The 13018-nt window shown below is 44.7% G+C and overlaps 1 protein-coding gene across 1 annotated transcript in view; it reads left to right on the top strand.

Annotated features, from left to right (window-relative positions):
- The window catches only part of BTBD7 (BTB domain containing 7), a 288393-nt gene that overhangs the window by 74764 nt on the left and 200611 nt on the right, over nucleotides 1-13018 (top strand). The window contains exons 2-3 of the mRNA XM_069637965.1: nucleotides 6326-6516; nucleotides 8289-9371. Of these exons, the coding sequence (XP_069494066.1) occupies nucleotides 6420-6516; nucleotides 8289-9371 (1180 nt within the window). The 5' untranslated portion in view covers nucleotides 6326-6419. The remainder of the gene's footprint in view (nucleotides 1-6325; nucleotides 6517-8288; nucleotides 9372-13018) is intronic.

Raw genomic sequence — 13018 nt, 5'->3', positions numbered from 1 at the left:
GGAAATGGCGCATGGTTTCACTCTTCTCTTTTTGTGCTTCTTTAAGGCCCTGCAATAGGGGATTGGTAAATGTGGAATCATCGAACACCCATGCCCTGCAATAGTTTCATAGTCCCAGAGAGGTCTGCATTTTCTTCACTATACGTGGGCGGGCTGTGGAGTGAACAGCCTGTACCCTCTGGTGCTATCCTGTGCCCATCTATGGATATTTGTCATAGATGCACAACCTCTTCCTGGCAATACTACAATTTCGCCTTGTCCACCTTGTATCCTTTTTCTGCTAGCAATAACTGAAGGTGTACTGAGTCTGCTCTACACACTTTCTGTCTCACTGCAGATCAACAAATAATCTACATACTGAATCACTGTGCTTGGTGTTTGTACATTGCACAGGTCCATCTGAATTAGCTTGTTGAAAATGCTAGGTGACTTGAAATACCCTTGAGGCAAACTAGTGTGCTTGAATCTGGTCCCGCAATACGTGAAATCGGGCAGGTATCTTGAGTTTGGGAGCACGTTCTTCAAATCAATCACTGTGAAGTACTTCGCCTTTGTCGTGATGTTGCAAAATGTTGTGGCGGGTTTCGGACCACGGAAATTCTGCTTCAACCACATAGTTTAGAGGGCGCAAATCTGGAATAAAACGGCATGACTCATTTCTTTATCGGGTATATTGCTGTGTTACTATAGTTCATGTAGAGTCGAGTATATTCCCCCATCTGCTTTTCTGGACAAAGGATATTGCTTTGCACAGGGCAATAGTGCCCCTTCCTTCAATTCTGTCATTACTCCCCTAACTCCTTTTAGGGCCCCTATATCATGGGGTGCCTTCGTCCATAATATCGCTGCCAGTTCTTGAGATCTTCCTCTGTGTGCGTTTTCTTTTTTCATTTACTGTTAGAATTGGTAGCAGTTTTTCCATTGTTTTAACTGAGCAAGGTATCTGTATCTGGAATACCAGATCTCCCTCCTCTTCCTCATTGGAGAACAATTGTTCATCTGATACACCTTTGATGCTCAGTGTAAGGCCGATGCATAGCATAGCATCCGTTCCATGTTGTCTTGATCTGTCCCACACAGGATCACCATGTATTTGCGTATCGCTGCTTCCTCGAGTTGTAACACGACTTTTGTGTCCTTCATGTCATCTGTGGTCTGAACAGGAATTCCGAGGCCAATTGGTATACCTTCTTCCCCCTGTATCCCCAGGACCTCAACCCCATACAGGAACATGCTTGGGTACAAGGGCTGTGCTCGCAGGGTGCTTTGCGCACGTTTTGCCAAGAGGATGGCGGCATAATAAACGCTGGGCATAGTGCACACCATCCCTTTCTCCGTGAATGATATTGTTGCATTTAGTTTGCTGAGCAAATCTCTCCCATGGATAATGATAGGAGTATCTTTGGAATATAGTAATGGTGCTACAAGGTGTTGTGTCCCTATTGTCAGTGGTAAATAACTTGTAACTGTAATCATGGCCATCACCCCCAAAGAAACCCTGCATATTTATCACCTCGTTGGATAATGGGAATTCCCCCTCCCTGATGCAGGATTTGGTTGCTCCTGTGTCTATAAGAAAGGAGAATTCTTTAGGTGCTATTTTCACTGCTACCTCTGGTTCCTCTTCAGGGACGTCAGTTACTGCTAGGACTAGACACATTCAGGCTTTCTGTGGGCACCCCTATTGTTGCATGTTACTTGGTGGGAAAGGATTTCCCCCTACAACTCTGACTCCGGTATAATGGGGTACTGGGTTTTGTCCTATCACCACTGCAGTCCCTGCCGCCACTGCTGGAGGTTGTCGCAGCAGGGGCTGCTATCCCGCCATCAGTTGTCCCTCCTTGTATCTGCACTTGTGACTGTCCTGGGAGGAGCTGCATCTGTTACCGCTGGTGCTGTACTGAACCCCTGTTGCTGTGCCACTTGGATTGCCTGGGCCTGCTGCACAAAAAGGCAAGCCCTTAGAAGTAAAGGCATCTTTAGATAAGATAGTGGGCATTGAATCTGTCGGCACACCTTTTATCAGTATGTGATAGAACAAGGGCATACATTTATCCCAGGACCTTTGCGTCTCTTGTGTCCATAAGTCTTGCACTCGTTTGATATAATTGGCTAAGTCATCGTCTCCTTTCATTATATGGGCCATTACTGTCCCCAGGTCTTAACTGTCAGGATACATATTCCTCAGGACCCCCCAGATGTGTGCTCGACAGTTGTTAAATTGAGCACAGTCATAAGCGTTTGTGCTTCATTGTACTCCTTTTGTAGCCTGCCTGGTTCCATATTTTGTCTGCCTGCTCTCCTATGATCGCAGCAAATAAACTTGTCATGGCCCCGATCGCTAATGTTACTCCGCCGTCTTTTTCTTGAGCGCTTGTATCCATTTACTAGCCCCAGTCACGAGAGAGGGCAGGCTGCATATCAGGTTGCCTCTGTATATTGTTTGCCATGGTACATAATGCGCACTCCCTTTCTGTAGTAATGGCATTCCTCGTGTCTTTGGACCTATCGCTCCTCCTTTGGTGGCCTGTGTTAGTCCCATTTTCACCTTCCCTACCACGCTACTGAGGGAGATAGACCAGTCACTGTCACTACAGTCACTTTCCTGACGCTTTTGCTCTTTTCTCCCCCTCCTTGTTTTGTCGGGTGTCCACTCGTCGCTATCCCCATCTCTCCCCATTCCCCCTTGTCTCACTTGCTCCTTGCCGCCGCCTCTATCACTTGTTCGGCCTCATTAAATAACGCATCCACCTGTTGGCACGTATTCCTTTCTGTGTCCGCTAGATGTTTCCTTTCTCCCATTTTGTGTATTTCCTCTCTTTGCGTTTCTTTCTCACCTGTCAGTTTTCCTGTGGTCTCCCCCCTGAGGCTTCTCGCTGGGGGTTGGTGTAACCTGCTGTTGGTCGTAATGTTGGATATATCCCATAGGGCGGGGACAGAGCTCTGTCTGCTCTCTCCCCCAGTCTCCTTTATTTTTCCTTTTTTCCCCTTTTGTTTCGTCCTATAGCTTCCAGGGCTCCAATATGTTAAGTCTACCTTTCAGCTTGGAGCACTTGTGTTTTGTTAATAGAACGTATTTTCTATTATTTTGCTGTCAAAAGTACCTTCCCCTGGACATGCATGGAAGCGCAGACCTGCAGTCTTCCCGGCCCATTGAAAATTGTATTTTAATCATTTGCCGCGGTGGTAGGGTAATTTTCGCCACATGTGGTCCAGGAGGCTGTCCATATAAACCATTATTCCCCTACCACCCTTGCTTTTGATCCCGGCTGCTGTGTTCTTCCCCCTTTTCATTACCCACATACTCACTCCCACTCTTGCCTAACTCAGCATTCACTCTGGCCCTTTCCACAGGACAGACCAGGCGCGCCACTGGTCACACTAGCCCTCTCCACAGGCCCGACCAGGCACTCACTTGTCACACTGGCCCTCTCCACAGGCCCGACCAGTGTTAGTATCCAAAAGCCCTCTCCACGGGCTCTCCGTTCCCTATGTTGGCACAAATGTGCACTGTGCCTCCCCTGCACAGTCTGCTTACACCCACTGCTACAATGCCAAGGCTAGCTATTTTACATGAGGTACCTCCTGGTGCTTACTCTTCCACAAGTGTGCCCTTCTCTATGACCCTTGAACAAGAAAAACAACTCAGTAACACAACTCTTACCCCGATGACGCAACTATACAATTGCCGGTACTATGCGCAACTCCTGTCTAATGGCGTTTGCCACACACTACGCACCGCTCATACTCTAACGCAGGTGTGCTCACACTTGTCTCCACTCCCTATTGGGTGGCACAAACTAATTTCTATACTAATACAGGTGATCGTCCTCCCTCCCTGAGGATGCCTCCTAAATACCATTAAAACAATCTATCTCTTCACCCACCACGGGCATGCACCACTACGCAGCATGTTCTTGCACGATTATACTCGTGTCCTAGCGACTATTGAGTGAGTGCCCTCGACACCAAGCCTCCAGTACAAGATCACCCCTCCCACTGAGCGCGGGGCGTCGCTCGGGACAGACCGACATTTGTGAACTCGGCATCTGCAGGGCCTCCTAGGATGTGCGTGTCGATCAGGTCTGTGGTCATCGGACCCTACTCCCTTATTACAGCTAGGTATGCACAAATCAAACAGACCAGTGGAAGAGATCTGATCAATGAGAGCTGACACCTGAATGTACTGCAAACATTGGTTTTATACCATAAAACACAATGGTTGAGACCCTTCGAAACAGTCGCAATTTATTGTATTCCTGTTTTTGATGTTTCTCTGGAATTTCATTAGCTAGACTACGTCAATCCTTAGTGCTGGACGTATGTTGGTGAAGCATGATTGGAGCAAACGGTTCAACAGTATCCCAGCACATCGCCTTCCCATGTGGCGCCACATAGATTCTCAGCCCACCCCGGAACAATTTGAAATCAAAACATTTTTTGCTGACTGCCAGGACTTTATTATACTGCCATTGGTCAGCACCAGTGAGAACAGAACACGAGACACCCTGCTTCTTGTGGGAAGGGAGACATTCACACAATACCTGCTAGATAACGGCTTTTGAAAAACTTCTGATGGATAGTCTGAAGGCTGGTCAGCTCCCAGGAACACAGTGATTTGCCATTTGATTGGTCCTTCCAGGAACGCCACTCCGTCCACTGTCCGTTTCCCATAGCCACCTGCCGATGTGCACTTGTGGCCATGTGACCGGTTCGCCGACTCAGACCCATTTCCCCTCTACCCCGTCTGATTGCTGGATTGGCTTTCAGCCCTGTAATTACATCACCCACTGTTGTCTTGGCTGCTGTTTTTTAGTACTTGCTTTCCCCCACCCCCTACAAGATGCTCCCTGCCCTCCTAGCTTTATACACGAAGGTGGTAGGTGTGTCCCTCCTTCCCCCTAATCTGGCGCTGAATTAGCACCCTTAGGACATCTGCCCCCTGGGCCCCCCCCAGCGCCAATTGCAAACTGTTTGTCTTTTTACCCAGTTTCGTTTTAAAGTATCCTCTAAAATACATTTTAACCCATTATTTTAAAAGATTTCCTGCAGGGAAATCCCCCTCCGAACCCTCCTTGGTTGGTTTGGGCTCGCTCTGGCTTATCTGGGGGAAATATTTATGCCCCTCGGCTTAAAAAAGAATTATTCACCATGCCACTGGCTCTGGGTGGGACTGTGGTGGGAACGTGGTGTGGGGCGGGGGGAAGCTCAGAGATTGTGTTGGGAGCAGGTTGGGGAGGATGCATGGGATAATGGTGGGAGCAGGGCGGGGAGAGCTGTGACAGCGCACATTAGTTTGTAGCCATTTAGACTTGCTGTCCATTTGGCATTTTTGGGGGGAAAGGCCTGCCCTCTATTTGCCTAGGTCAGGGGGGTGGGGGGGTTAGGCCAAAAAAGTTTGAAGACCACTGGTTTATGGATCCTTTTTGCACAAGACTCATCCATCACTGTGTTCTGTGAAAGCTGTTTGCTATGCTGTTTCACAGCCACACAGACTGTGTTTCCACTAGGTTGGGAAGGAGTTGAGTGCAGGATGTCTGAAAAAGATAAAAAGCCTTGTTTTTCTTAGTCCTTGCTCTCCCTACTTCACAACATTCCTGTCCATCTCCCACATGCGTATGTGATCTCATCTCACTTGGTATGGTGGAAAAAAACCTTATGGTGCCGAGTAATGTTAAACATGCTGTGGAGGCCGGGGTGTCTGTGCTACTGAGAGCCCATTGTAAGCTTTATGGCGGCAGAGCATCTATCAGAAATGCTTCTGGGACTGCATGAGAGTGCAGGAATATTCCCGATCAGGTTCTGAAGGACCGCAAGGACTAAGAATCCTAATCTCCTTGAAGGTAGGTTTTCCAATTTTCAAGCATCTAAGGCACACATCCATTTTTCTCGATAGGTTCTCTGTAGGTTCTCGGTAGGGCGACTTTGATGCCTTTGTACTTGTTGATGGTTTCCCTTCCCTGCAGTTCAGATGTTATGTTCCAACACCCGGAGTCGTTTCTATCATTCACATCCTTTCTTCCTGCTCACTTTTCTGGACTATAAAAAGGCAATTTGTTTATTTCATGCTTATGAAGGATGCTCTTTCTATCGCCATATTTTTAATGGCAGTCTTATTGAGATCATTGGAGATGAACATTGGTTTATTGGTGAACTCTTATATTTAGATCAATATTAGCATGCTCATATAATGCGTGCTTTTTCCTCTTCCCCAATCGCTCTGTTCTGTTGTCCAGTGGTGTTACTAATGATTATAACGTGGCTTCACCTACTTCAATTATTAAAATGGAAACAATATGATTTATTCAATGTATTTTCTTTTCAGAGATGAAGGCCGCCTAGTATGCTGGTTCTTAGACTGCAGTTCGGCAATGGATTATGGGGTTATCCACCGGAGATGCTTCAGGCGGAATGCCTGAATGACTGGGGAAAAAATGGGAGCGAATGCATCCAACTACCCACACTCATGTTCTCCTCGGGTAGGGGGAAACTCTCAGACGCAGCAGACATTCATAGGTAATATTTGATTGCTTTGCAACGTGTTATTGATCAGTCTTCAGCATTTGAAATGGCAAACGTCAATTCCTTTAACTTTGGCAGGCATGACCGTTTTCTCAACGCATTAATTGTTAAAGCCATATAGCGAACTTTGTTGGGTAATTGGTTTCTCCTGACTGGACTGCTCAAACTTTCACGGAAAATTCATTTACTCTTTCTGTATTTCTGGAAATTGAACTATTTCCATAAGATACAACATGCAGAAAAAAACAAGTAGGGAAATAAATTGGTCCTTCTTAAAAAGCCATTAATCGAACAGAAATGCAAAATCGACCAAAACCCGCTCCAAATACACTTAGTAATTAGTTTTTACCCCATTGGCATGTTATAGCAATGTATAGGAGTGTATTCGTTCTCAGTCTCATTATGCGTGCCCTATGCTTCGGTTTCGTCGCCCCTATAAGCGAAAGAAAACATAACTGATGACTTTCCACATTGAGCAATTTCTCTGTTGTTCCCTAACCTCCACAAACCTCTCTCTGCCACTTATTTATTTTTGTACATCAAACACTGCATGAATATGTAAGGGTGAAAGCCTGAGCTTTACCAGCTCCCTTTTAATTCGTGTGAGCCAGGGACTCGAACGGATATCCGAAAATAAGACCCCTGGAAGTCCTCCTTCTTGGATGCCTGCTTGCAGAGCTTGACTTGAGTTCTAGTATCTAACAATCAATCTAGGTAAGGCAAGCTGACTGTTAATCGGTTGCAAACCTACGACCACCCTTGCTGCTGTTGAATAATTACACGTGTTCCTTTCTTTATGGGTGAATGACACTGTAATAATGAAACCACATTTTGCTTCATCCTGAACACGAGATACCAAACTGCTTTTGAATAGCTGTTGGGTAAAAGGTAAACAGGTTGAAAACGGGAAGAGACAAGATAGTATTGAACACTCCCAAGTTCATTTGGACCCGCAGAAGCAGAGTTCCAAAGTCATTTAAAGGTGGGCAATGTTTTTGGACATGTGCTCGTACTGGTCGTGTGAAGGACACACAGTCGCAACTCAAAAAACCAAAATGTCATTACGTTGATATAAAGTGCAACTGAGCCATGCTTCAAAGGCACCAACGTTACCCCTCTTTTGACCACAGAGATGAAATTTTTGGTTTGAGGGGGCAACAGCCCGAGGTGTTCAAGACTCTGCTTTACCCATAGGATAATTACAACGTTGTTCTGTAAATGGCGGCATGTTATTAATAATGTGCAATTCAATTCCTCTTTGTAAATATACTTAATTGACAGGGAGTCTAAGAGGTACGTGTCAGAGTTTGGCCTTTACTGGCTAATTTTCCCTTCCTGTTAGGCAGATTATCCAATCGCTGACATCTCATGGGACTTTGACGTATTTTACAAAAGTGTTTCCTTGGTCAATTCAACCAATTAATTTAAAACCTACATTTTAGCGACCAACTAGAGGACCAGTATGCTTACAAATGATTGTGTTTTTTTTAAACGTTCTAAGTATGCACTTTTCTGCTTGGAAATTAAGTGCTATGGTCAAGGATAAACAGTATGTTGTTTTTTGCACCTTTTCAATAAATGAATGTCTTCCACTGATTTAAACAGTACAATTGATTGGCACAGAGGCCTTCCGTTTTGGAGTTTCAGCTTTTTCTGAATTCACTTACTTAGCCTCCAGGCCAATGTGTTTACATGTTTGGGTAATATGTATAAGATTTCAAGTTTAGTCATATTTAACGTTTCAATATTTCTGCTTTAATATTCAGGAACGTCGTCTTACTCACATCAAGGCTATGGATATGAATCTAAATTGTACAGCCTGGACCACGGACATGAAAAACCTCAAGACAAGAAAAAAAAATCCTCTGGCCTTGCCACCCTGAAAAAGAAGTTTATTAAACGGCGAAAATCTAGCAGGTCGGCTGATCATGCCAAGCAGATGCGGGAGCTTCTCTCGGGCTGGGATGTTCGGGATGCCAATGCATTGGTTGAAGAGTACGAGGGGACATCTGCCTTAAAGGAGCTTTCTCTGCAAGCTAGCTTGGCTAGACCGGAAGCGCGGACATTGCAGAGAGACATGGCAGATCTTTATGAATACAAATACTGTACCGATGTGGATCTGATTTTTCAGGAAAGCTGCTTTCCTGTACATCGTGCCATTTTGGCAGCCAGGTGTCCTTTTTTTAAGAAGCTCCTTTCCTCGTCCCCGGAGTATGGTGCTGAGATTATTATGGATATTAACACTGCAGGCATTGACATGCCCATGTTTTCTGCATTGTTACACTACCTTTACACAGGAGAGTTTGGAATTGAAGATTCTAGGTTTCAGAACGTTGACATCCTGGTTCAACTCAGTGAAGAGTTTGGCACACCAAATTCTTTAGATGTGGATATGCGTGGGCTCTTTGATTACATGTGCTACTTTGATGCAGTACTTAGCTTCTCGTCCGACTCCGAACTGGTTGATGCTTTTGCCGGAAACCAGGGCTGCTTAGAAGACGAGCTGAGATCACACAAAGCTATTCTTTCAGCACGGTCCCCGTTTTTTCGGAACTTGTTGCAACGGAGAATAAGGACAGGTGAAGAAATCACAGACCGCACACTACGAACTCCAACCCGCATCATATTGGATGAATCTATCCTGCCAAAAAAGTATGCAAAAGTAATTTTGCATTGTATGTACACTGATGTAGTGGACCTGTCCTACGTGTTGCACTGCAGTCCATCGTTGGGAAGTCTAAGTGAAGTGCAAGCTCTCGTAGCAGGGAAGCCAAATATGACGCGAGCGGAAGAGGCAATGGAACTTTACCACATCGCACTGTTCTTGGAGTTTAACATGCTGGCACAAGGTAGGCATCTTGGTTTAATTACTTCTACGCAGGGTGAATGTTTTCTGTAGTATTCTGTCCATTTAAATGGCATGTCACGGGACCTCATGTTTTTGCACTCAATAAATCTTATCCCTATGGATTGAAACATTTTATTTTTTACTTCTAAAATTCGTTTGTCAGTTTAACTACAAAAACATATTAGCAATGCGATACGCAAACACTCATAAGCTTCTCTAAATGGGCATTCTTAATCCAGATTAATTAAAATGAGTTAAAATCAACACTAAAATAACATGGTCCGGATGTTTTTCCCTTTTGGCAAAACATGCATTCAGTATAGAATTGCTTCAGCTGCAGGTGTCCATGTCCAAGCTACGATTGAGATGACTTTTCAGTGATTTTCATAGGGTTCTGTAGAGTGTTCGATTCTTTAGGCTATTTTGCAAGTGTGTGTGTGTGTGTGTGTGTGTGTGTGTGTGTGTGCGCGCGCGCCCCTGCACCCTAGTAATAGAGTTTAGATAAAAAAGCGTTTTTTCTTTAATGGAAGGCCACAATAAAAGAAAATGTCTTACTTTATTTCTCTTGTCCTCCAACGTATGATTAGTTCTTGTTAGTGTAAGTTAATTCTTGCTTCTGTTGAAAGAGGCTTGGAATGTGGCACAAGAACAAATCTGGATTGGGCTCTTTTGTTTGCACCGAATGCTGTTCTTTCCCAAGCTGTTTAGTTTCACTGTTGAACCTCCTGCATGTTTTGTGTGCACTTTGTTTCTTGATGTGTGAGAAAGGTTGGTCATTAGGCCTGGCTCTTTTCAGAGCGCATGTAGTTTAGACTTCCATTGTTAAGGGGGTCAGTAGGAGAAGGGCAAGGTAGTGGGAAAGGGGAAGGAGCCTGAGAGTAATGAGAATAGTTGAGATTAGCCAATTTATTCAACACTACTGCGGAGAGCGTCCCAACTGCCTTTTGACTCTAAAGGCTCTCAGCACTAAACGTATTGGCAGTTTAAAGTCATTATGTTGGCTAGGGTACCGATCACAGGAAGTTGGAAATAGTTGGCACCCCCTCTCCTGGAGCGCTGCTATACGGCGCCTCTATTAAACCGTGTATTCTATCTCCAGCTCACGCATATAAATCCAGCAAACGAAGGGAAAGTCTGATAACTACTTGACTCTTGTTCAGGGAACTTGAGGGGTCAGTGGAACAAATCTTCTGCTGCTACATGTCATGAAAATACACGTTAATGCTGTAGGTATTTCTCGTAAATGGGTTTGCTGGTTGAGACTAATGCTCTTTGAAATACAGGCAATTTGTGAAGACCGTGCCTCATGCACTTTTGCTTTTTGAAGTCAACGTTTTCGATGATGCAATTTTCTTCAGCGGCTTATGGTCCAGCTGATTATTTTTTTTTTAAAGATTTGTCTCTATATCTTAGGCACCTATAGATAATATTCTTGGAAAATGGTTGTCTATTGCTCTTAAGAGTGATACAAACCATAAAATATAAAAAAAATCAAGAATTGGCAATGCAAACAGTTTGGGCTGTTGTGTAGGCATGGCATAGGCACTGGCCAGTCACTGGCTGTAGTGTTAACGGGCCATTGATGGTAGCAGGTGCAAAATGGTGCGAGTACCTCAGCATCGAATAGCAGTGCCTGGCAAATACCTAATTATTGTACACAATGCACAACTGTTGGCTTTGCCAATGCTTGTTTTTAGCTGGACGTCAGCGAAGGACATGCAGAGTGCTTCTAAATCGAGTGACTGAAGGCAGGCCTGGTTAAGACATTTTCTATTACACTAGTAGCGGGTTCACAACTCCAATTAAGACAACTCTCAGACTGCTCTGAAAAATACTGGCAGGCACTTTGAGTGCAAAGTTTGATGGTAAAGCTTCATTAAAGCGAGCTCAAAGAGCTCCCACAAGGAGGTGTTTTTGGAGGGGCAGGGACTGGGTGAGAATGGCCATCGGGATTAGCATGGTCATGATCAGGCAATGGGTGGACAAACAGCGCCTACAAGCTTTGTGTCCCTCGTTTGCCATTTCTCCCTATCTGTACTCTAATGCACTAGTTCTGATTTATAGGTGTTGCTAGCAAAAAAAAAGGTACATATTTTAGGGTCTTAAAAATTAAATTACTTGCTGAAGGCATTCTGAACAGCTAAAGAAGTGCAGCGAGGATTTGTGGAAATTTGGAATTCCTTGGCAGGTATCACCTAGCTACCACTTCTACCGTTGTGGCTCTTCTACTGGAAGGCTCCTACCTTATTTCCTCTGCATTTTAACGCTTCCACTAGTCTGGGCATGACCAGACTGCTCCATGAGTGGACTGTTTAAAGACGGCACAGCTCTCGAAGCACCTCGGCTTAGTAGCAGCCGGCACCTAGTTAAGAAATTAATTTGGGGAATTCCATCCTGGACGCATGATTGTGATGTACTTGAAGCTTGGAGAGCAGTTACAAGAGAGCCAGTATCTTTTTTTAGTTTTACTTAAACAAAGGTTATAGGCTCTATAATCTTTTGGCTCACCATTCTTTTCGTCTACAACTCCCACCATCCTTCGTCGCAATCCATAGTTACAGACCATAGGAGTTGTAGAACAAAACCTCTAGAGAGCTGCAGGTTGCAGACACTGCACTGGAGAGTGCCACTTTGCTCTTCTTTCTCTACTGCCCAATTCCACCATTTCTCGCCAGAGCTTGTTCCCCTCCAGATGATGATTTAGCCCTATGAGGATTGGTGGTGTGGCACGAGTGGCAGCGCACAATAGCCAGGGATTCTGGTCTCTCCAACTCACGCTGCAAAAAGAGGGTCCAGATTTGATTTCTAAACATCGTTGTTCCAACAGGTGCTTGCAGATGACTGTTTCAAAACAGTATTGGTTTCTCAAATCCAGACCTGCTCCTTAACAGTGGGACAGTCTTTAAGCAACACACACCCGCCCCTTCCTAGTGGCACTGACTTCCAGCACAGGGAACTGCCCTTCAGCCTCCACACATTTTGAAGTCTTTGTAAAGGTTGTGACGGTCATTGCAGCATATTCTTTGAGGGCAGGATTAGCACACATTCATTTTATTGAATTCTAGGTTTGCGAGGGCATTGTGATCGATTTTTGCCAGGTAATGGTTTTTCTCTTCATGTTGAAGCTTTCCTTCAAATATCAACGAATCTGTCAGTAATGCTTAAGAGAATGGATTTGAGGCATTGGTCATTTCAATTGCACTACAGCTCACTAGACGGCCAACTATTTAAGGCTACAGCAGGTGCAATCCTTTGGAGTCGATTGGCTGTGTTTAATGTGAGATGTTGGTCCCTTGCAGGTCACTAAATGTACCCTTGCCTCATGCTGTTGACGAGTGACAATTTACTCTTTTGATTGGTAATAGTGGTGTTCTCTGTGGATTCATGCCGGAGGTAAGTGGGGTTGACTTATGCCTGGCTTTAACATGCCACTAGAATGTGTTACCTCTGGTGCTGTGGATTGGACTGAAATATGTATGAACAATGTGACATGTGTGGTTAATGCACGTATGCCTGTATAGTACTACCTTTTTTTTGCTTTAAACCTTCCTTCAGGCTCCTGGGATGTCCATAGTTAAAATTGCAACATGTGAATTTTAATCTCTTGCTCTACCTTTTTTGATTTTCCTGAATGTGCTTGTAATCTGT

The sequence above is a fragment of the Ambystoma mexicanum genome, chromosome 14 (genome assembly GCF_040938575.1).
Source record: "Ambystoma mexicanum isolate Mex_15411 chromosome 14, UKY_AmexF1_1, whole genome shotgun sequence".
Lineage (NCBI taxonomy): Eukaryota > Metazoa > Chordata > Amphibia > Caudata > Ambystomatidae > Ambystoma > Ambystoma mexicanum.
Note: the sequence above shows the minus strand (reverse complement) of the source record. Positions and strands in the feature narration are given on the sequence as shown.